Below are 20,231 nucleotides of genomic sequence, written 5' to 3'. Positions count from 1 at the left end.
ATTTAACGGCTTTTGTCAACACGTGGCCACCGCACTGAATATGAATGGCGCACACATTATAAATTAGGGACGTTATGACAACATACAATTCGAAGGAAAAGTCCACCAGTCTTTTTCTTTTAACTATCCTATTTATTCCGATAAATTCTCTAACCTAAACACACAAATTCTATAACCTACAACAATAACACATGAGAAATTCCGCCCAGTGGGCATGGCTTTACATTGGTGTGTCTCTATATTATGGGTTCGTAATTATTTAACGCTACAGTGCACTTTCTGGATAGGATGGTGGATCTTTTATTATATCTCACACTTCGACTCTCACAATCATCATCACGAAACTTTCCTCCAGACCGAGCGGTACTGAAGGAACAAGCATAACCCACTAATCTTTTGAAACTACCTTGCTACTCTCCCATGCAAACCACACATACTTAAATTACATGACATACATCACACTGCAATAAGAAATACAAAACACTAAATAGTCACAACACTATCACTTTCAGCTTTCCCACTTCAATTAATATTTATCCCAGTTTCACACGACACTGCCCCACTTCGTAATTCTACTTTCCTACTATGAACTCTGGAGATATATGCACGTCTTCCTGTGCAATGCCAGCCAAGTGGCGTTGCTGGATAGACGGCCGACTCACCTTGCTTCTCTCTCAGTGTTTGAATCTAGAGTCACACGGAATTATATCACGTAAGGTAATATTAAGAACGTAGTCATCACACACGCGAGTCCTCAACTGATACCATGGACGAGTACTTCTCTTTATCCTTTGTCTCATACACAGATTGAGACTCACACAGTACTCACCACGTGGAAGTACTCGTCTCTAATTTCAAGTCCTGCACACGCCATTTCTTAAATATTTCAACTTATGGTACACACGCTATTTCTTAAATATTTCAACTTATTGTACACACGCTAGTAATTCAGCTTAACTTAAGCACCCGGAAGTATTTCAACTTATTGCTACACGTGATTTCATTGTGACCGTTGGTCACTTCCGAAGATTACTACAATCCCTTTAATATTACCTGCCTGACATTTAATTCTCCCCACAAAAGTTCCTGAAATAGAGAAATTATTATTTCAAACTACTCTTAAATATTCCACATGCGTACCATGTCTCCACTCTTTCATCATTACGGAGCACAACTAAAACAGGTCTTAACAGCACAAGATCCAGCGGCAGAGTGCCGAAACATGGCCGTTCTCTAGGTCCTCTCCCATCTCTGTCGAGGTGGGGGAAGCACCTTGCTATCGTATTGGTCAGCCACATTTCAGGCGCTCAAAGCTCTGGTAAATTTCATCTCTTTGGTCCCACCAAAGGTGGCCAAAGGATCGACTCAAAGATGATCATATATTCACATTCACTATCTGTGGTTAGCAGACGACCATACATTCATTCATTTCACAGATCTCACCAAACTGGATGTAGGGATTTACTTTGTGGGAGTGCACATGTGATCAATTAAATAAATAAATTGTCATTCATTCCCACACTGGTATCCGGCTTCGCTGTATTAATTGAAATTGAGTTATTTTACAAAAAAAAATGTGTTGTTCTGACAAAAATAATGAAGTATTTCGTACCTATTTTTAATGTCGGGCGGTACTGTACCCTTTCACCACCGGCTACCCATGCAGAAAAAAATGGCACGGTACTATCCTTGCAATGTGAGGGTAGTTTTTTTAAGAAAACCATATTAGAACAAACGTAGCAAGTCATCAAAACAACCAGGAGGAGACCTTAGCCCCTGGTGACCTCAAATAGACGACCAAGTGCTGTTACTTTACCAAATTATTGACACAGTTGTTGCATTATTGTACTCTCCACAATCCGGAGGAACATACACATACATATTTACAACAATCCAAATGACAAATAAAACATTACATCATACGAATAAAAAATAATGTTGAGATAAAAATTTGCTTAGTTGCTGGGATCTTCGTTATTTTTATGAGTAATCCAAACTTCACTAATTCTATGACAAATACAAAAAATACTAATTGTACTCATGAAATTTTAAGTAGCTCACCGTCCAAACACGGTTCAAGTAGTCTGACATTCATAAATTGCGTTGTAATAATCTTTACACGGCAATGTCTAAATACAAAACAAAATAAACAAAAGAAAAAATTTCGTATACTAGTTACACGTAGAAGTCAGGCTCCATGTCAATACACGCAATAAATAGTTAGCAATAAGTGTTTGAATCCACCAGTAGCTCTCGTATCTTACTTTACTGCTCATTTCTCTGTTGTCACACATTTAGACGACAAGAACTTGCATTTCGACTAGCCTTCGTTACACTTTAATGTGAAATATCACCACTGTGATAATGAAAATAAGTGGCTTCAGTCAACACACCAACAAGATCATTACTGTCCACGACATCAAAATGCATCAATTAATTCCGATATTTGTTGTGCAATGCAAACTCTTCTCCCCTGTGACAACCTTACTGATCAATGCTACAAGAGCCGCTACGTTAGTATTACGCCACTGGGTAATAATTAAAGCATCATTGCACCAAATATTCTAATAAACATGCTACGTGAACTTGATAACCCAGAACAAACAAACAAAAAAACACTAACTATTCTAAACACAAATGTTAATGAAATACAATTACACTTGCTATCCCTTCAGGAATGAAACATATAAAAAAAATTTACACAATAACAAGTACAAATACATTATTCCCTATCTTGCGAGTCACACGGAATCATTTCATTCCGTAATTTTCTTGGAGTCTAAAAAGTTGCTGACAGGTTCCCTAGAAACACTGTCTCGGTGTCAAAGCTCTCCCATGGTTACCCGGACGAAAGTCTTTAAGTCACTCAAATCGGCATTTTGAACACGCACTGAACAGTAAACTGTATCTCACATTAAACACAAATGTCACAGTCACTCTCAGCGTACCATCCACACGAATCTGGTCGTCCAGAAATGGCCCTACAACTACTATTACCCACGGTTCTGTCCTTTCAGTTCATGGTGTAATTAAAAGTCGTAAGTTCCAACCAACAGCACTTATTCCCGCACCAATTCAAGAAATGTCTCTTACTACAATTGCAAATGTCAATGTCCCACTTTAGTTTCTTGCGTTCATACAATAATTAGTCACCAAACGACAACTGTCCTCTTTAAGTATACCAAGCGTCCCACATGCGATTCACAAAGCACACTTAACCAGTCACTGCCAAAGGTTTATGGATCCCACCGTTTAATGGTCAAGACAAAACAAAACAACAAAATCTTTTCCACAACTCACAACATGGAAACACCAGTCCTTCACTTTCCACCTTATTGAGACGTAACGAGCAGTCATCTTGTTTCACAGCTCCACAGTCCAGTACTAGTTAATAATTGCTGGTAACAAATGCCCGCCGGGCTCTGCCGCACGTCGTCCATTCTGCCGTGGCGCCGCTGCGCGACCCGTTAAGCAGAAGAAACCACCCGCTGTTGCCTCTGCGGGATACTTTCCCCAGTCGTAAAGGTGGCGGAACTTATGAATGGCCAGTGCTACGTGCGTGTCGCCCCAGGCCGTTGACCTGCTGTAGCGGGCACGTGGAGTGTACCCCGACCGGCAGTGGAGTGGGGAGTGCCGCGGCTCTGTCACCCGTCGCTATGGCGACGTCAGCTCGGCCCTCTAGCGGTATGGGCGTTACGACACCCAATCAGTCAGACCCTTCCGTGCATCTCGCAACATTACAGACAAAAGGATATATTTAAATACTCATTGATTACATGTATGATCTATTAGATACATTGGTAATAAAAGAATCTTTGTTCTAAAAAAAACATAAAATCATATCCCCTAGTTTTCTACACATACAACATCAACATTTATCCCTTTTCTATATACAGCCCACACTTGTGCTATTGATTGTACCTGTCGTCCCTCATACAAAACATGAAAGTGTAAAAAAAAAAACAAAAGGAGTAATAAGCAATCTATACTGCTCATAATTACAATATCAAATAGTAGGCTACTCTAACATCCTATCACAGTGAAAATATTAGAAACTGTTGATTCTAAAACTACAATATACAATGAACTTTTGTGCTTGTGACAGACTGAAATTAATACCCCTTTAAAGTGTTCTAACAAAAAAAAATAAGAAATAATCTACACAGCTCTCAATTACCTACCACATGTTATTAAATAGTAAACTACTTTAACATCCTAACACAATAAACATTTTAGAAACTGGTGACTCTAAATCTACAACATACAATGCACCTTTGTGTTTGTGACAGACTGAAATTAGTATCTCTTTATACATTTTACATTTTATTATATATAACAACATTTCTAGGACACGTATGTGCCATCCACATGTCAGATGCTGACCTGACATCGAGGTTCATCCCAATCAAACAATACACAATAACGTTTTAGTTATGGATCAGTAGCATCCACTTTACAGGAGTGTGTGCATTGATCACACTACTCTACGACTCTCACTCACCAGACATCACATTTTCCTTCTCATTCAATCCATTAATACGCTAACAGAATAGGTCTAGAAGTCAGCTAACCTTAACACCACCACACTCACGACAACATACCATACCTTTGCTCCCTTATACTCAACCACATAACACATGAAGCTGTTTCGGAGATAGCTTTCCAGTCTCCGAATTCGTCCTTTCACTCTGACACCTCTCTCCATCGGCTTACCTCTGCATTCACTTCACCGATTATTCCTCCTGCTAAATATCACTTAGAATTGCGACTTTTCATCTAAGAACAAAAAATACACAAATTATTCATCCTGCAAAATAACTGTACACATTCTTGGTACCGTTTTGATTAGTTATACTGGTACCAGGCTTCAACAACAACAACAACAAAAATTATTTTTGCCAAATTGCATACCTTATGGTAAGAATTAGATTTACACTTATATTACTCTTACGCCAGTATTCCACAACGTTCACCATCTGGATCTCATACTCCCTTTATGTCCTTTCACGTTGTGCAGTTGTCCTCATCTCTTCATTCGTATTTCGTCTCTCCGTCCGTTCATTACTCCATCATTTCCTGGTCTTCCTTCGCCATTGGCATGAATCTCTATTGCAGCATACACAGGCCTCTCTGTAACATACATCTAAGACATCTCCACATTATTCAATTCTAGTCACTTTTATTTACCACTGTTTCATCACGTCGAATCTCTCTTTATTAATCACACTGCTCCACGTCGCTTCTCTCCTTATATATCACCTTTATCCACTACTATTTATCACGTCGCTTCTCTATCTACCATCTTTATCCACTCATTAATCATCACGTCGTTTCTGCTTGATCCTTATTCATATGACAAAAAAAAAAAAAAAAAAAACACGTACATACACCACTCTGTCGACTCCTGTTCATGGCTCATTCGACCAGTCTATTCCGTCATACTTCCTGACATCCCGCCTGAAAATTGTTATGTTCGATTTGACCCTGCACAACGTTGCATACCATAAATAAATACACTGACTATCTACCATAACTTGCCTACTTTCGATCTACACTTACCTTTTCCATAATTTGATGTTAGAAATGTGATGAAGCCCACATGATTGTTTTCCCTTGATCGTCTCAATCAGTACAGCATTTTCATGGACAATCCGCCTCACTCTAAATGGTTAACTATACACAGTAAAAAAAATTTGCTAGTTAGGAATCTGTGTTTACGTGAAAATTAAATGTGTGCAGAGAATATACAAGCTGGGAGAGATGGGACAGCCCAAGTGTTAGAAACTTTGGTGCTGGTGGTCTCCTTCCCTAACACCAGATTCCGAACATCCATACGCAGCACCTCATAACTGTCGCTATGACAATGACATACTACCGATCAGATGGCAGCTAATCTAAAAACTTCGATCACAATGTTGACCTTTTTACATTACATGTTAAGTACCTGCAATAGTCAAATCGCACTAATTAAACTGGACTCAATGGCATTATTACATAACATTTTAGCAACTGATTTTTTTGAGGAAACAGTCTTATTACTTTAGTGTTACAAATAAAAAAAATTTGCAAATTTTGCTCGGAGAGACCAGCCTAACAGATTCCATTACTGGTGTTTTATTCTCTGATCAGAAGTATGGTATTTGCATTCCTACATATTAGTAGAGTTTGTCTGCTACATAGACAATTTTCAGTGCCAGCTGCATGTGTTTTAAAGCAAGATGCTAAGGGCTGATATGTTGGATTAGTTTCTCCTATCCATCAATCTATTTCGACAAGAAATGAAATACCTGGATTCCATGCTCTTCTGTCATTCTGATAGTTCCTGCCGTTCCTATCCTCGACACTATGTGACCTATGAGTCGTGTCGCCGTTCACAATGTTGCTCTCATTACTCAGTTCCTGTAACAAGTGCTGAAATGACGCAGAATCGTCTATGCCTCTGCCTGCTATCACTATATCTCTGCACAATCTCACTGGCAACTTCGTTATACAGATCCTAATGAGCTCCCCAGTTTCGTATGGCACATCCAAATATCTATTTCGTCTCAGCATTTCCTGATAGCACGCCATTGGATCTCTTATACCACCTTCGTTACAATTTGGCATCATCATTATGCTTTGCGTAGCCTGGTCCTGCTTACTTTGCGACCAGAATTCATTTAAATAGCTACTACAGTCTTTAATGACTCCCTGCATTTTCGCTCTAGCCTCGTCCCTCAAATGGTTACACACAAACTTCATTTTGAGGGGCAGTCCCCATGATGAAGGTAATGAATCTTGAAATTGAGACAACCTTGGACTATACCTAGTTGGGTTGGCCACCTGTTTTATCCGACACAACCGTTCTTCTGACTCTCTGAGTTCGTCTTCCGCTTTCTGCCTATTTTCGTTTCTTGAATTTATCTCACCCTCCGTCTGCAATCTACCTGGTGGTGTGTCACCTTCGCCACTGCACATTATTTGCAACTGTGCTAGTTCTTCCCTATGTTTCCTATTTATTTCTAATTGTGCCTCTTTAAACTGTAATGGTGATTGTGTCTCCTCCTGGTCGGCATAAACCTCTCGCTGCGTACTGTCAGAGCCTGTCTCGCCTCTTATACTGAACTTTCCTACATCCGCACTAATCGTATTCATTCTGACCACTACCTCTTTGATTCGCTCATCCGGCAACACGTCCCTATGCTCAGTAGTATCACTCTCCATTGCAAATACTTGTACCTCCAAATTATTAGCTTTTTCTTTCACGGCGTCACATACTTGCTTCAACGCCCCCAGATTCTTCTCCCCCTCATCTAACCAATTATTAACTGCGGGCAGACGCTCATCGATAACTGTGTGTAGATTCCTCATTGCCTCTTTATTTCCCTTATCCATTGCCTCCAATCTTTCCTTATTTGCTTCCAATCTTTCCTTAGTCTCCCTATCTCTCTCCTTATTATCTCTGTCCATCGCTTCCAATCTTTCCTTAGTCTCCCTATCCATCGCTTCCAATCTTTCCTTATTATCTCTATCCATCGCTTCCAATCTTTCCTTAGTTGCTTCAAATCTTTCCTTATTCTCCCTATCTCTCTCCTTAGTCTCCCTATCTCTCTCCTTATTATCTCTATCCATCCTCTGTAAAAACTGCAGTATCACATTGTCATTTGCTACTTTCGACGCACTCACCTCGTTCGCCTGAGAAACCGTAGCTTTGCTAAGGGTAGCTGCACTTTCACTGCATACCTGACCTAGTCCCGGCTCGCCCGTGTCGTCGGGAAAAGCCCGCGTTTGTGGACAAAGCCCGCCGCATAAAGGATCACCCAGCAGCGCTCCACTGAACAATTCCGCCCCTTCTGAGTGTTTGCCGTCCCCGCTCATTAACCCATGGCCAACAGCTACTTCCTGCTGCACTGCTACGTCCACCCTAGAATCGCTAGTCTCCATGGTGGCTACACTTTTCGACTGCGACCTAGTTACTACGGACATTACACAAAAAAAATTATACCACGATCTTCCAGCCTTGGACGATATAGCAATTAATTACATAAAAAAAGTAAAAGATCCTCACCAATCCAGAAAGAAATTGCAAACAGAAAAAAATTTTACTTCCTATCGCTATCACAATACATTCCATAAAAAAAATCTTAACAGCAAACTCTAACAGCAAAATATCCTGGCAAAAAAATATCCTGGCAAATTATTTCCTGGCCAAATTATCCTGGCAACAAAAATATCCTGGCAGGGTCGAAATTATGAGAGGCACCCACATGCCTTGCTCATACTGTGGCATCAAGCAGTCAGGCCTGCAAGATGAGTGGTCTGCCAAGCGAGTGGATTCATTCTTATTTATCGAGTAACATGGACCCTAGTACTCACACTTAAGTTACAAGTTATCCTCCTATTTGATTAATACGCAACGGAAACAAGCATCTGACTATCAGTAATTTACAGAACTCTGACTGTACACTACGCGCTGGCAGTACCACATTTTCTTTCTGTCTTTTATTTAACGGCTTTTGTCAACACGTGGCCACCGCACTGAATATGAATGGCGCACACATTATAAATTAGGGACGTTATGACAACATACAATTCGAAGGAAAAGTCCACCAATCTTTTTCTTTTAACTATCCTATTTATTCCGATGAATTCTCTAACCTAAACAAACAAATTCTATAACCTATAACAATAACACATGAGAAATTCCGCCCAGTGGGCATGGCTTTACATTGGAGTATCTCTATATTATGGTCTCGTAATTATTTAACGCTACAGTGCACTTTCTGGATAGGATGGTGGATCTTTTATTATACCTCACACTTCGACTCTCACAATCATCATCTCGAAACTTTCCTCCAGACTGAGCGGTACCGAAGGAACAAGCATAACCCACTAATCTTTTGAAACTACCTTGCTACTCTCCCATGCAAACCACACATACCCAAATTACATGACATACATCACACTGCAATAAGAAATGTAAAACACTAAATAGTCACAACACTATCACTTTCAGCTTTCCCACTTCAATTAATATTTATCCCAGTTTCACACGACACTGCCCCACTTCGTAATTCTACTTTCCTACTATGAACTCTGGAGATATATGCACGTCTTCCTGTGCAATGCAAGCCAAGTGGCGTTGCTGGATAGACGGCCAACTCACCTTGCTTCTCTCTCAGAGTTTGAATCTAGAGTCACACGGAATTATATCACGTAAGGTAATATTAAGAACGTAGTCATCACACACGCGAGTCCTCAACTGATACCATGGACGAGTACTTCTCTTTATCCTTTGTCTCATACACAGATTGAGACTCACACAGTACTCACCACGTGGAAGTACTCGTCTCTAATTTCAAGTCCTGCACACGCCATTTCTTAAATATTTCAACTTATGGTACACACGCTATTTCTTAAATATTTCAACTTATTGTACACACGCTAGTAATTCAGCTTAACTTAAGCACCCGGAAGTATTTCAACTTATTGCTACACGTGATTTCATTGTGACCGTTGGTCACTTCCGAAGATTACTACAATCCCTTTAATATTACCTGCCTGACATTTAATTCTCCCCACAAAATTTCCTGAAATAGAGAAATTATTATTTCAAACTACTCTTAAATATTCCACATGCATACCATGTCTCCACTCTTTCATCATTACGGAGCACAAATAAAACAGGTCTTAACAGCACAAGATCCAGCGGCAGAGTGCCGAAACATGGCCGTTCTCTAGGTCCTCTCCCATATCTGTCGAGGTGGGGGAAGCACCTTGCTATCGTATTGGTCAGCCACATTTCAGGCGCTCAAAGCTCTGGTAAATTTCATCTCTTTGGTCCCACCAAAGGTGGCCAAAGGATCGACTCAAAGATGATCATATATTCACATTCACTATCTGCAGTTAGCAGACGACCATACATTCATTCATTTCACAGATCTCACCAAACTGGATGTAGGGATTTACTTTGTGGGAGTGCACATGTGATCAATTAAATAAATAAATTGTCATTCATTCCCATACTGGTATCCGGCTTCGCTGTATTAATTGAAATTGAGTTATTTTACAAAAAAAAATGTGTTGTTCTGACAAAAATAATGAAGTATTTCGTACCTATTTTTAATGTCGGGCGGTACTGTACCCTTTCAGTATATGAGAAATCTGTTGTGAACTTTCCTCATGTCAGCACGTTGTAGGTGTCGCCACCGGCGCCATCCTTGTATGAATGCTCTGAAAAGCTAATAATTCGCATATCACAGCATCTTCCTCCTGTCGGCTAAATTTCGTGTCCGTAGCATGTCATCTTCGTGGTGTAGCAATTTTAATGGCCAGTAGTGTACTTGTCATACAGCTTTATTATTGAACTGGTGTAATAGTTCGCAACATTTTCCGTAAGTTTAATAAACACAACACCTACACAAAATGGTTCAAATGGCTCTGAGCACTATGGGACTTAACATCTGTGGTCATCAGTCCCCTAGAACTTAGAACTACTTAAACCTAACTAACCTAAGGACATCACACACATCCATGCCCGAGGCAGGATTCGAACCTGCGACCGTAGCAGCCTCGCGGTTCCGGACTGAGCGCCTAGAACCGCTAGACCACCGCGGCCGGCAACAACACCTACACATAACAGACCTTTAGTCATTACTAATACATTCTTCTTCAGTATTTACAACAGTCTGCCAAGGCTGGCCAACTTTTCGATTCCACGACTGTAGAAATCACGTGGTTTTGAGGCGAAGAGTGCGTTGAACTACATTCGGAGCGCATTTTATCTGGAAAGGAAGTTCCTTGAAGATTGTTCGATAGAGAACGGAAAAGGATGAAATCTGAGGGAGCAAAATCATATGGATAAGGTGGGTGCATAATGACTTTGCAACGCAACTCATGTATAGCGTTTTTTATCAGCCTAGGAGAATGTAGGTGGGCCTTATCATGGGGTAGCATCAATTCACAGTCTTTCTGGTTGTTGTTCTTTGACTGCGTCTGTAAGATGTCTCAGTTGATGACAACAAATGTCGGCAGACATGGTCACAAATGGTTCAAAAGGCTCTGAGCAAAAAAAAAATGGTTCAAATGGCTCTGAGCACTATGGGACTTAACTTCTAAGGTCATCAGTCCCCTAGAACTTAGAACTACTTAAACCTAACTAACCTTAGGACATCACACACATCCATGACCGAGGCAGGATTCTAACCTGCGACCGTTGCGGTCACGCGGCTCCAGACAGTAGAGCCTAGAACCGCTCGGCCACCCCGGCCGGCGGCATGGTCACTCCTCTGGGAAGCAGTTCGTAGTACATCACACCGTTGCTATTCCACCAGATGCGTGACACTATCTTTTGTGCACGTGCGCACGTCTTTATATGAGGAGTTTCTGCTTCGCTTGGGCCCAAGCATTCCTTTCTTTTTCTTTTGTAAACATAAAGAAGACACAATTTCTCGTCGCCAGTAACAATACAGGATAGGAACGGTGGGTTTTGCTCGCAGGCCAACTGGTGACAAGCGAGCCGAGATGCACAAATGGTCACCGACATTTTTTTGTGATTTGATCTTAGAGCATGCGGTACCCATACACCCGATTTTTGAACCCTCCTCATTACATGCAAATGTCTCACGATGTTGGAATTATCACAGTCCATCACATCCGCCAGCTCTAGAGAACACTGACATGAATCATTGTGGATTAATGTGTTTAAATGATCTTCATCGAACCCCAAAAATCTTCATGAACATGCAGAGTCACTAATGTCAAACCGATCCTCCTGAAAACTGCACTACTGATCATTAAAATTGCTACACCACGAAGATGACGTGCTACAGACGCGAAATTTAACCGAAAGGAAGAAGATGCTGTGATATGCAAATGATTAGCTTCTCAGAGCATTCACACAAGGTTGGCTCTGGTGGCGACACCTACAACGTGCTGAAATGAGGAAAGTTTCCAACCGATTTCTCATATACAAACAGCAGTTGACCGGCGTTGCCTTGTGAAATGTTGTTGCGATGCCTCGTGTAAGGAGGAGAAATGCGTACCATCACGTTTCCGGCTTTGTTAAAGGTCGGATTGTAGCCTATCGCGATTGCGGTTTATCGTATCGCGACATTGCTGCTCGCGTTTGTCGAGATCCAATGACTGTTAGCAGAATATAGAATCGGTGGGTTCAGGAGGGTAATACGGAACGCCGTGCTGGATCCCAACGGCCTCGTATCACTAGCAGTCGAGATGACAGGCATCTTATCCGCATGGCTGTAACGGATCGTGCAGCCACGTCTCGATCTCTGAGTTAACAGATGGGGACGTTTCCAAGACAACAACCATCTGTACGAACAGTTCGACGACGTTTGCAGCTGCATGGATTATCAATATCGGAGACCACGGCTGCGGTTACCCCTGACGCTGCATCACAGACAGGAGCGCTTGCGATGGTGTACTCAACGACGAACCTGGATGCACGAATGGCAAAACGTCACTTTTTCGGATGAATCCAGGTTATGTTTACAGCATCATGATGGTTGCATCCGTGTTAGGCGACATCGCGGTGAACACACACTGGAAGCGTGTATTCGTCATCGCCATCCTGGCGTATTACCCGGCGTGATGGTATTGGGTGCCATTGGTTACACGTCTCGGTCACCTCTTGTTCGCAATGACGGCACTTTGAACAGTGCACGTTACATTTCAGATGTGTTACGACCCGTGGCTCTCCCCTTCATTCGATTCCTGCGAAACCCTACATTTCAGCAGGATGATGCACGACCGCATGTTGCAGGTCCTGTACTGGCCTTTCTGGATACAGAAAATGTTCGGCTGCTGCCCTGGCCAGCATATTCTCCAGATCTCTCACCAACTGAAAACGTCTGGTCAATGGTGTCATCACAATACGCCAGTCACTACTCTTGATGAACTGTGGTATCGTGTTCAATTTGCATGGGCAGCAGTTACTGTACACGCCATCCAAGCTCTGTTTGACTCAATGCCCAGGCGTATCAAGGCCGTTATTACGGCCAGAGGTGGTTGTTCTGGAGACTGATTTCTCAGGATGTATGCACCCAAATTGCGTGAAAATGTAATCACATGTCAGTTCTAGTATAATGTATTTGTCCAATGAATACCCGTTTATCATCTGCATTTCTTCTTGGTGTAGCAATTTTAGTGGCCAGTAGTGTAGAAAATCATTTTGTTACCACGCTCTGTCCAATTTCATTATCACCATAGACGGCGCAAATATTTCTGTCTCCCACCGTTGCTTTCAATCCCCCATTGAACTCAAACAGAAGAATATGTCGATAAAGTTCTAATTTCTCCACTTGGCACTCCGTTTTCTAGCGTCCACGACTCCGTTCACTGTCTCCAAATAATAAAATGATAATAAGTAAACTCAAACAGCAACAGTGAACTGCTAATAAAAAATTAAAGTCGATAAATAAACCCATATCTATCGGAATACGAGCATGCAAAACGGAAACGCTATGAACTTGTGCACCAACTTAATATAAACACTCCTACTCGCCATGTACCTAAAATAACTCTTCACTCCCTAAGTCTAACTATTCAGTCGATTTGTAGAAAAATAGATAATGAGGTATGCCTTTAATTTCATTTTGAACTGGCAGGGATTCCCAATTTCTTGCTTTATCGTAGACGAGATCTAGTTGAATATCTTGCCACCAGACTACATAATTTCATTCTGAACCCTGCACAAAGAGTCAAACATCACATAAAAATTCTTTTTGTGTCTTGTGATGTGCTTATGTATATCACAATTCACCTGAAACTCAGTTTTGTTATTAGCAATATAAACCATTAAGGAGTAAATACAGAATGACAATTCTGGGACTATATGAAAAAAAGCTAAATTAGTTACAAATTACGGCGTGCACACACTTTATTGAACATGTAAACGTCACTACAGATAATCGGATTTACTTTTGACGTGTGCGATATGGCTGCCATCATTGGCGATGATGTGGCGCAGACGAATAGCGAAATTTTGCGTGACCCGCTGAAGTGTCGGAACATCGATGCTGACCACTGACCTCCTGAATGGCTGTTTTCAGCTCAGCAATAGTTTTGGGGTTACTGCTGTACACCTTGAATTTAAAATAGCCCGACAAAAAGGTGTCGCATGTGTCCAGTTCCGGAGAATATGGCCGCCCATAGAGGCCTATGCCAGTGGCCTCTGGGTACCTCAGAGTCAGAATGCGGTCCCCAAAGTGCTCCTCCAGGACATCAAACACTCTCCAGCTTCGACGAGATCGAGTTCCGTCTTGCGTGAACAACATCCTGTCGAAATCAGGCTCACTTTGGATAATGGGAATGAAATCAGCTTCCAGAATCTTCAAGTACCGTTCGGTAGTCACCGCGCTATCAAGAAATGTCACACCGATTATTCCGTGACCGGAAATTGCATACCACACAGCCACCCGTTGAGGGTAAAGACAATTCTCGATCGCAAAATGCGGATTCTCAGTCCGCCAAATGCGCCAGTTTTGCTTATTCACGAACCCATCCAGAGGAAAATGGGCTTCGTCGCAAAATCAAACCATACAGCGCATTGATTTTATCTTGGGACTCTTCCATTTGGTCCGTGTTTGCATATAAAACATTAATATCAGAAATTGAGTCCGCCTTGATGCAAAACACTTTGTTATTCGTTTATTTCTTTTTATCCCAAACTATGTAAGTCTGCAGGCTTTCGTGGCCGTTGTCACTGAAGTTAAAATCTTCTGGATTATTAGGCCGCGTCATGTTTCTTCTAAAATGTTCGACGTTCCGACCCCTCTGCTGGAAACTTCCTCAGGATCTTTCTAGCAGCAGTGGACACCAAAAGATTCTGCGGAAGATCCCAGTAGAGGGGTTGAAACGTCGAATACTTTAGAAGAAACATGACGCGGCATAATAACCCAGAAGATTTTAACTATCCCAAACTAGTTTCGGCGACAAATATCATCATCATCAGTAGGGTTTTTTTAATCTAAAACATGATGTCCTTAGGTTAGTTCTAGGGGACTGATAACCTCAGCAGCTAAGTCCCATAGTGCTCAAAGCCATTTGAACCATTTGAACTACCGAACGGTACGTGAAGATTTTGAAAGATGATTTGCCCGCATCTCGTGGTCGTGCGGTAGCGTTCTCGCTTCCCACGCCCGGGTTCCCGGGTTCGATTCCCGGCGGGGTCAGGGATTTTCTCTACCTCGTGATGGCTGGGTGTTGTGTGCTGTCCTTAGGTTAGTTAGGTTTAAGTAGTTCTAAGTTCTAGGGGACTTATGACCACAGCAGTTGAGTCCCATAGTGCTCAGAGCCATTTGAACCATTTGAAAGATGATTTCGTCCCCATTATCCAAGGTGACCCTGATTTAGACAAGGTGTGGTTCATGCAAGATGGATTCGACCTCCATCGAAGCAGAAGAGTGTTTGATGTCCTGGGGGAGCAGCTTGGGAACCGCATTTTGCCTCTGGGGTACCCAGAGGCCACTGAGATGGGCCTCGATTGCCGGCCATATTCTCCGGATCTGTGCACATGCGACTCCTTTTTGTCGGGCTATATTAAAGACAAGGTGTACAGCAGCAACCCCAAAACCAATGCTGAGCTGAAAACAGCCATTCAGGAGGTCATCGACAGCATCCATGTCCCGACACTTCAGCGGGTCACGCAAAATTTCGCTATCTGTCCGTGCCACATCATCGCCGATGATGTCAGGCGTATCGAACACATCATAACTAATTCCGAATATCTGTTGGTTGTTTGATTTGGGGGGGAGGGCTTCAAATGGCTCTGAGCACTATGGGACTTAACATCTATGGTCATCAGTCCCCTAGAACTTAGAACTACTTAAACCTAACTAACCTAAGGACATCACACAACACCCAGTCATCACGAGGCAGAGAAAATCCCTGACCCCGCCGGGAATCGAACCCGGGAACGCTACCGCACGACCACGAGCTGCGGACTGGGGAGGAGGGGACCAAACAGCGAGGTCATCGGTCCTATCGGATTAGGGAAGGATGGGGAAGGAAGTCGGCCGTGCCCTTTCAAAGGAAACCCTCCCCCTCGCAGCATTTGCCTGAAGCGATTTAGGGAAATCACGGGAAACCTAAATCAGGATGGCCGGACGCGGGTTTGAACCGTCGTCCTCCCGAATACGAGTCCATAGTGCAACCAGTGCGCCACCTCGCTCGGTCCGGATATCTGTAGAGACGTTTACATGTTGAATAAAGTGTGCGCACGCCGTAGTTTGTAAATAATTTATGTTTTTTTATATAGTTAAATAATTGTCACGCTGTGGAAACAGTTGTACTCTCATTATTGAAACAATTAAATCACTTAACTACCAACCGAAAATTTACATATTATATAAGGTTTCTTACACTGTGTAAAATCAGCAAGTGAAATAAATCTTCTGTCGTTAGTATTGTTCAAACTGTATAAAGTTTTCGCATGAAATTAACTTAAAGGTTGTTCTCTGTACAATTACTTTGCATAATGCTTTAATTACATATTGATTATTTTAGTGAGATTGTCAATAACATATTTTCAGTTTTTGTGTTTGTTACGAATTCTATTCTGTACAAATCTTTTAACACCTGATGACAAGAAGTGCTGACAAGACGATGTTACTAGAACGTTTTAAAGGGGGTAGGGCGCCAAACGGACCGACTTGGAGCAGGAGAGGCCCCACAGGACATTTTAATTTTCACTATCTATAGTTTTACAAATACATTCATAAAACTTTGTCAGCATGACCAGGAAGCATTCTGGATTCACACTCATAGCAGTGGAAGTTCAAAAACATTAGAAAATAACTTTTTTTACATGTGTGATTTCATCATTTTTTCACTTACTATTGGCTGCGTTTGTTGGTATAGGTACACTTTTCTTCATAAGTAAGAGAGATTCTTCGACGAATTTTGCACAGCAATAGAAACCATACTTACAGGTGTATGAAACTCTAGAATTTTCCAAATCTATTAAAATTGTGGCAAAAAATAAGAGAAATAAAAAATCTGAGTTTTTTCTAAATATGGTGTTTAAAATGTAACAACTCATTTATTTTCTCTTAAGTTAAATAAATGGTAGAGTTTCTTACATCTGTAAATATATGTTGTATGCTGTGAAAAATTCATCGAAGAATCTCTGTCACTTATGAAGAAGAGTTTACCTATAGCAACAAATGCAGGCAATAGTAAGTGAAAAAAATGATGAAATTTCACATGTAAAAGAAAATTATTTTGTTATATTTTCGAACTTCCAAGGATATGAGTGTGAATCTTGAATCCTTCCTGTTCGTGCTGACAATGTTTTATGAATTTATTTGTAAAAGTATAGTCAGCAGAAATTAAAATGTTCTGTGGTGCCTCTCCTGCTCCAAGTCGGCTCGTTTAACGTGCTATCCCCCTTAAAGAAGATTAACACGATACAAAAGTGCCTATACGGTTGGTAACAGAGTGGATATGCGAATATATAACACAGCAGTTGCTCAAAATGTGTGAGGAAAGTGCGCCAATGTAGGATCCAATAATTCACTAGTCCCAGCATCGGTCGTTTCGGCAAGTGGTGTTGTGCCGCGCTAAGGTACGCAGGGAACGCGCGAGCGAGTGGATATGTGAACAGATAAAACAGCAGTTACTCAAAATGTGCGAGGAAAGTACTCCACTGTACGATCGAATACACTACTGGCCATTAAAATTGCTACACCACGATGATGACGTGCTACAGACGCGAAATTTAACCGACAGGAAGAAGATACTGTGATATGCAAATGATTAGCATCTCAGAGCATTCACACAAGGTTGACTCCGGTGGCGACACCTACAACGTGCTGACATGAGGAAAGTCTCCAACCGATTTCTCATATACAAACAGCAGTTGACCGGCGTTGCCTGGTGAAGCGTTGTCGTGATCCCTCGTGTAAGGAGGAGAAATGCGTACCATCACGTTTCCGACTTTGATAAAGGTCGGATTGTAGCCTATCGCGATTGCGGTTTATCGCATCGCGACATTGCTGCTCGCGTTGGTCAAGATCCAATGACTGTTAGCAGAATATGGAATCGGTGGCTTCAGGAGGGTAATACGGAACGCCGTGCTGGATCCCAACGGCCTCGTATCATTAGCAGTCGAATGACGGGCATCTTATCCGCATGGCTGTAACGGATCGTGCAGCCACGTCTCGATCCCTGAGTCAACAGATGGCGACGTTTGCAAGACAACAACCATCTGCACGAACAGTTCGACGACGTTTGCAGCAGCATGAACTATCAGCTCGGAGACCATGGCTGAGGTTACCCTTGACGCTGCATCACAGACAGGAGCGCCTGCGATGGTGTACTCAAAGACGAACCTGGGTGCACGAATGCCAAAACGTCGTTTTTTCGGATGAATCCAGGTTCTGTTTGCAGCATCATGATGGTCGCATCCGTGTTTGGCGACATCGCGGGGAACGCACATTGGAAGCGTGTATTCGTCATCGCCGTACTGGCGTATCACCCGGCGTGATGGTATGGGGTGCCATTCGTTACACGTGTCGGTCACCTCTTCTTCGCGTCGACGGCACTTTGAACAGTGGACCTTATATTTCAAATGTTTTAGACTCGTGGCTCTACCGTTCAATCGATCCCTGCGAAACCCAACATTTCAGCAGGATAACGCACGACCGCATGTTGCAGGTCCAGTACGGGCCTTTCTGGATACAGAAAATGTTCGACTGCTGCCCTGGCCAGCTCACTCTCCAGATCTCTCACCAACTGTGGCCGAGCAACTGGCTCGTCACAATACGCCAGTCACTACTCTTGATGAACTGTGGTATCGTGTTGAAGCTGAATGGTCAGCTGTACCTGTACACGCCATCCAAGCTCTGTTTGACTCAATGCCCAGGCGTATCAAGGCCGTTATTACGGCCAGAGGTGGTTGTTCTGGGCACTGATTACTCAGGATCTATGCACCCAAATTGCCTGAAAATGTAATCACATGTCAGTTCTAGTATAGTAAATTTGTCCAATGAATACCCGTTTGACATCTGCATTTCTTCTTGGTGTAGCAATTGTAATGGCCAGTAGTGTAATTCATTAGTCCCGGTATCGGTCGTTTCAGTATTCGGTACCCCGTTCTGCCGGGCTAAGTGCCCACGGTGTGAACCTTGCAGGTACGCGGAGAACGCGCGGAAGTTGTCGCGGCTGTTCCACGACCGGCCGGAGCCGCCGCTGGAGACGGCGGTGCGCTCGGTGGAGTACGTGCTGAGGCACGGGGGCGCGCGCCACACCCGCCCCGCGGCTCTCCACCTCGGCTGGCACCACTACCTGCTGCTCGACGTCGCCGCCTTCGTCCTCCTCTCCGCGCTGAGCGCCGCCGCCGGCGCAGTGCTCGCCGTCAGGTTCCTCGTCGGAACATTTTTCAGAAAATCCGCTATACCGGCTTCGTCAAAAAAGAAGACTGCGAAGAAAGATTGAGGATGTGGTACTCTCATCGAAACGGATATTACCAAAATGTAGAATGAAATTTTCACTCTACAGCGGAGTGTGCGCTGATATGAAACTTCCTGGCAGGTTAAAACTGTGTGCCGGACCGAGACTCGAACTCGGGACCTTTGCCTTTCGCGGGCAAGCGCTCTGCCGACTGAGCTACCCAAGCACGACTCACGCCCCGTCCTCACAGCTTTAATTCCGCCAGTACCTCACCTCCTTTCTTTCAGGAGTGCTAGTTCTGGAAGATTCGCAGGAGAGCGTCTGTAAAGTTTGGAAGGTAGGAGACGAGGTACTGCCGGAATTAAAGCTGTGAGGACGGGGCGTGAGTCGTGCTTGGGTAGCTCAGTCGGTAGAGCACTTGCCCGCGAAAGGCAAAGGTCCCGAGTTCGAGTCTCGGTCCGGCACACAGTTTTAATCTGCCAGGAAGTTTCATATCAGCGCACACTCCGCAGTAGAGTGAAAATTTCATTCTAGAAACAACACCCAGGCTGTGTCTGAGCCATGTCTCCGCAATATCCTTTCTTTCAGGAGTGCTAGTTCTGCAAAGTTCGCAGGAGAGCTTCTGTAAAGTTTGGAAGGTAGAGACGAGGTACTGGCGGAATTAAAGCTGTGAGGACGGGGCGTGAGTCGTGCTTGGGTTGCTCAGTCGGTAGAGCACTTGCCCGGGAAAGGCAAAGGTCCCGTGTTCGAGTCTCGGTCCGGCACACAGTTTTAATCTGCCAGGAAGTTTCATATCAGCGCACACTCCACTGTAGAGTGAAAATTTCGTTCTAGAATCAACC

At 43.0% G+C, this 20,231-nt stretch overlaps 1 protein-coding gene across 1 annotated transcript in view; it reads left to right on the top strand.

The window, feature by feature from the left end:
• Window positions 1–19,434, top strand: part of LOC124545918 (UDP-glucosyltransferase 2-like) — a 77,330-nt gene extending 57,896 nt beyond the window's left edge. The window contains exon 6 of the mRNA XM_047124879.1: window positions 19,131–19,434. Within this exon, the coding sequence (XP_046980835.1) occupies window positions 19,131–19,434 (304 nt within the window). The remainder of the gene's footprint in view (window positions 1–19,130) is intronic.
• Window positions 19,435–20,231: the final 797 nt, after the last annotated feature.

Source organism: Schistocerca americana, chromosome 8 (assembly GCF_021461395.2).
Source record: "Schistocerca americana isolate TAMUIC-IGC-003095 chromosome 8, iqSchAmer2.1, whole genome shotgun sequence".
NCBI lineage: Eukaryota > Metazoa > Arthropoda > Insecta > Orthoptera > Acrididae > Schistocerca > Schistocerca americana.
Note: the sequence above shows the minus strand (reverse complement) of the source record. Positions and strands in the feature narration are given on the sequence as shown.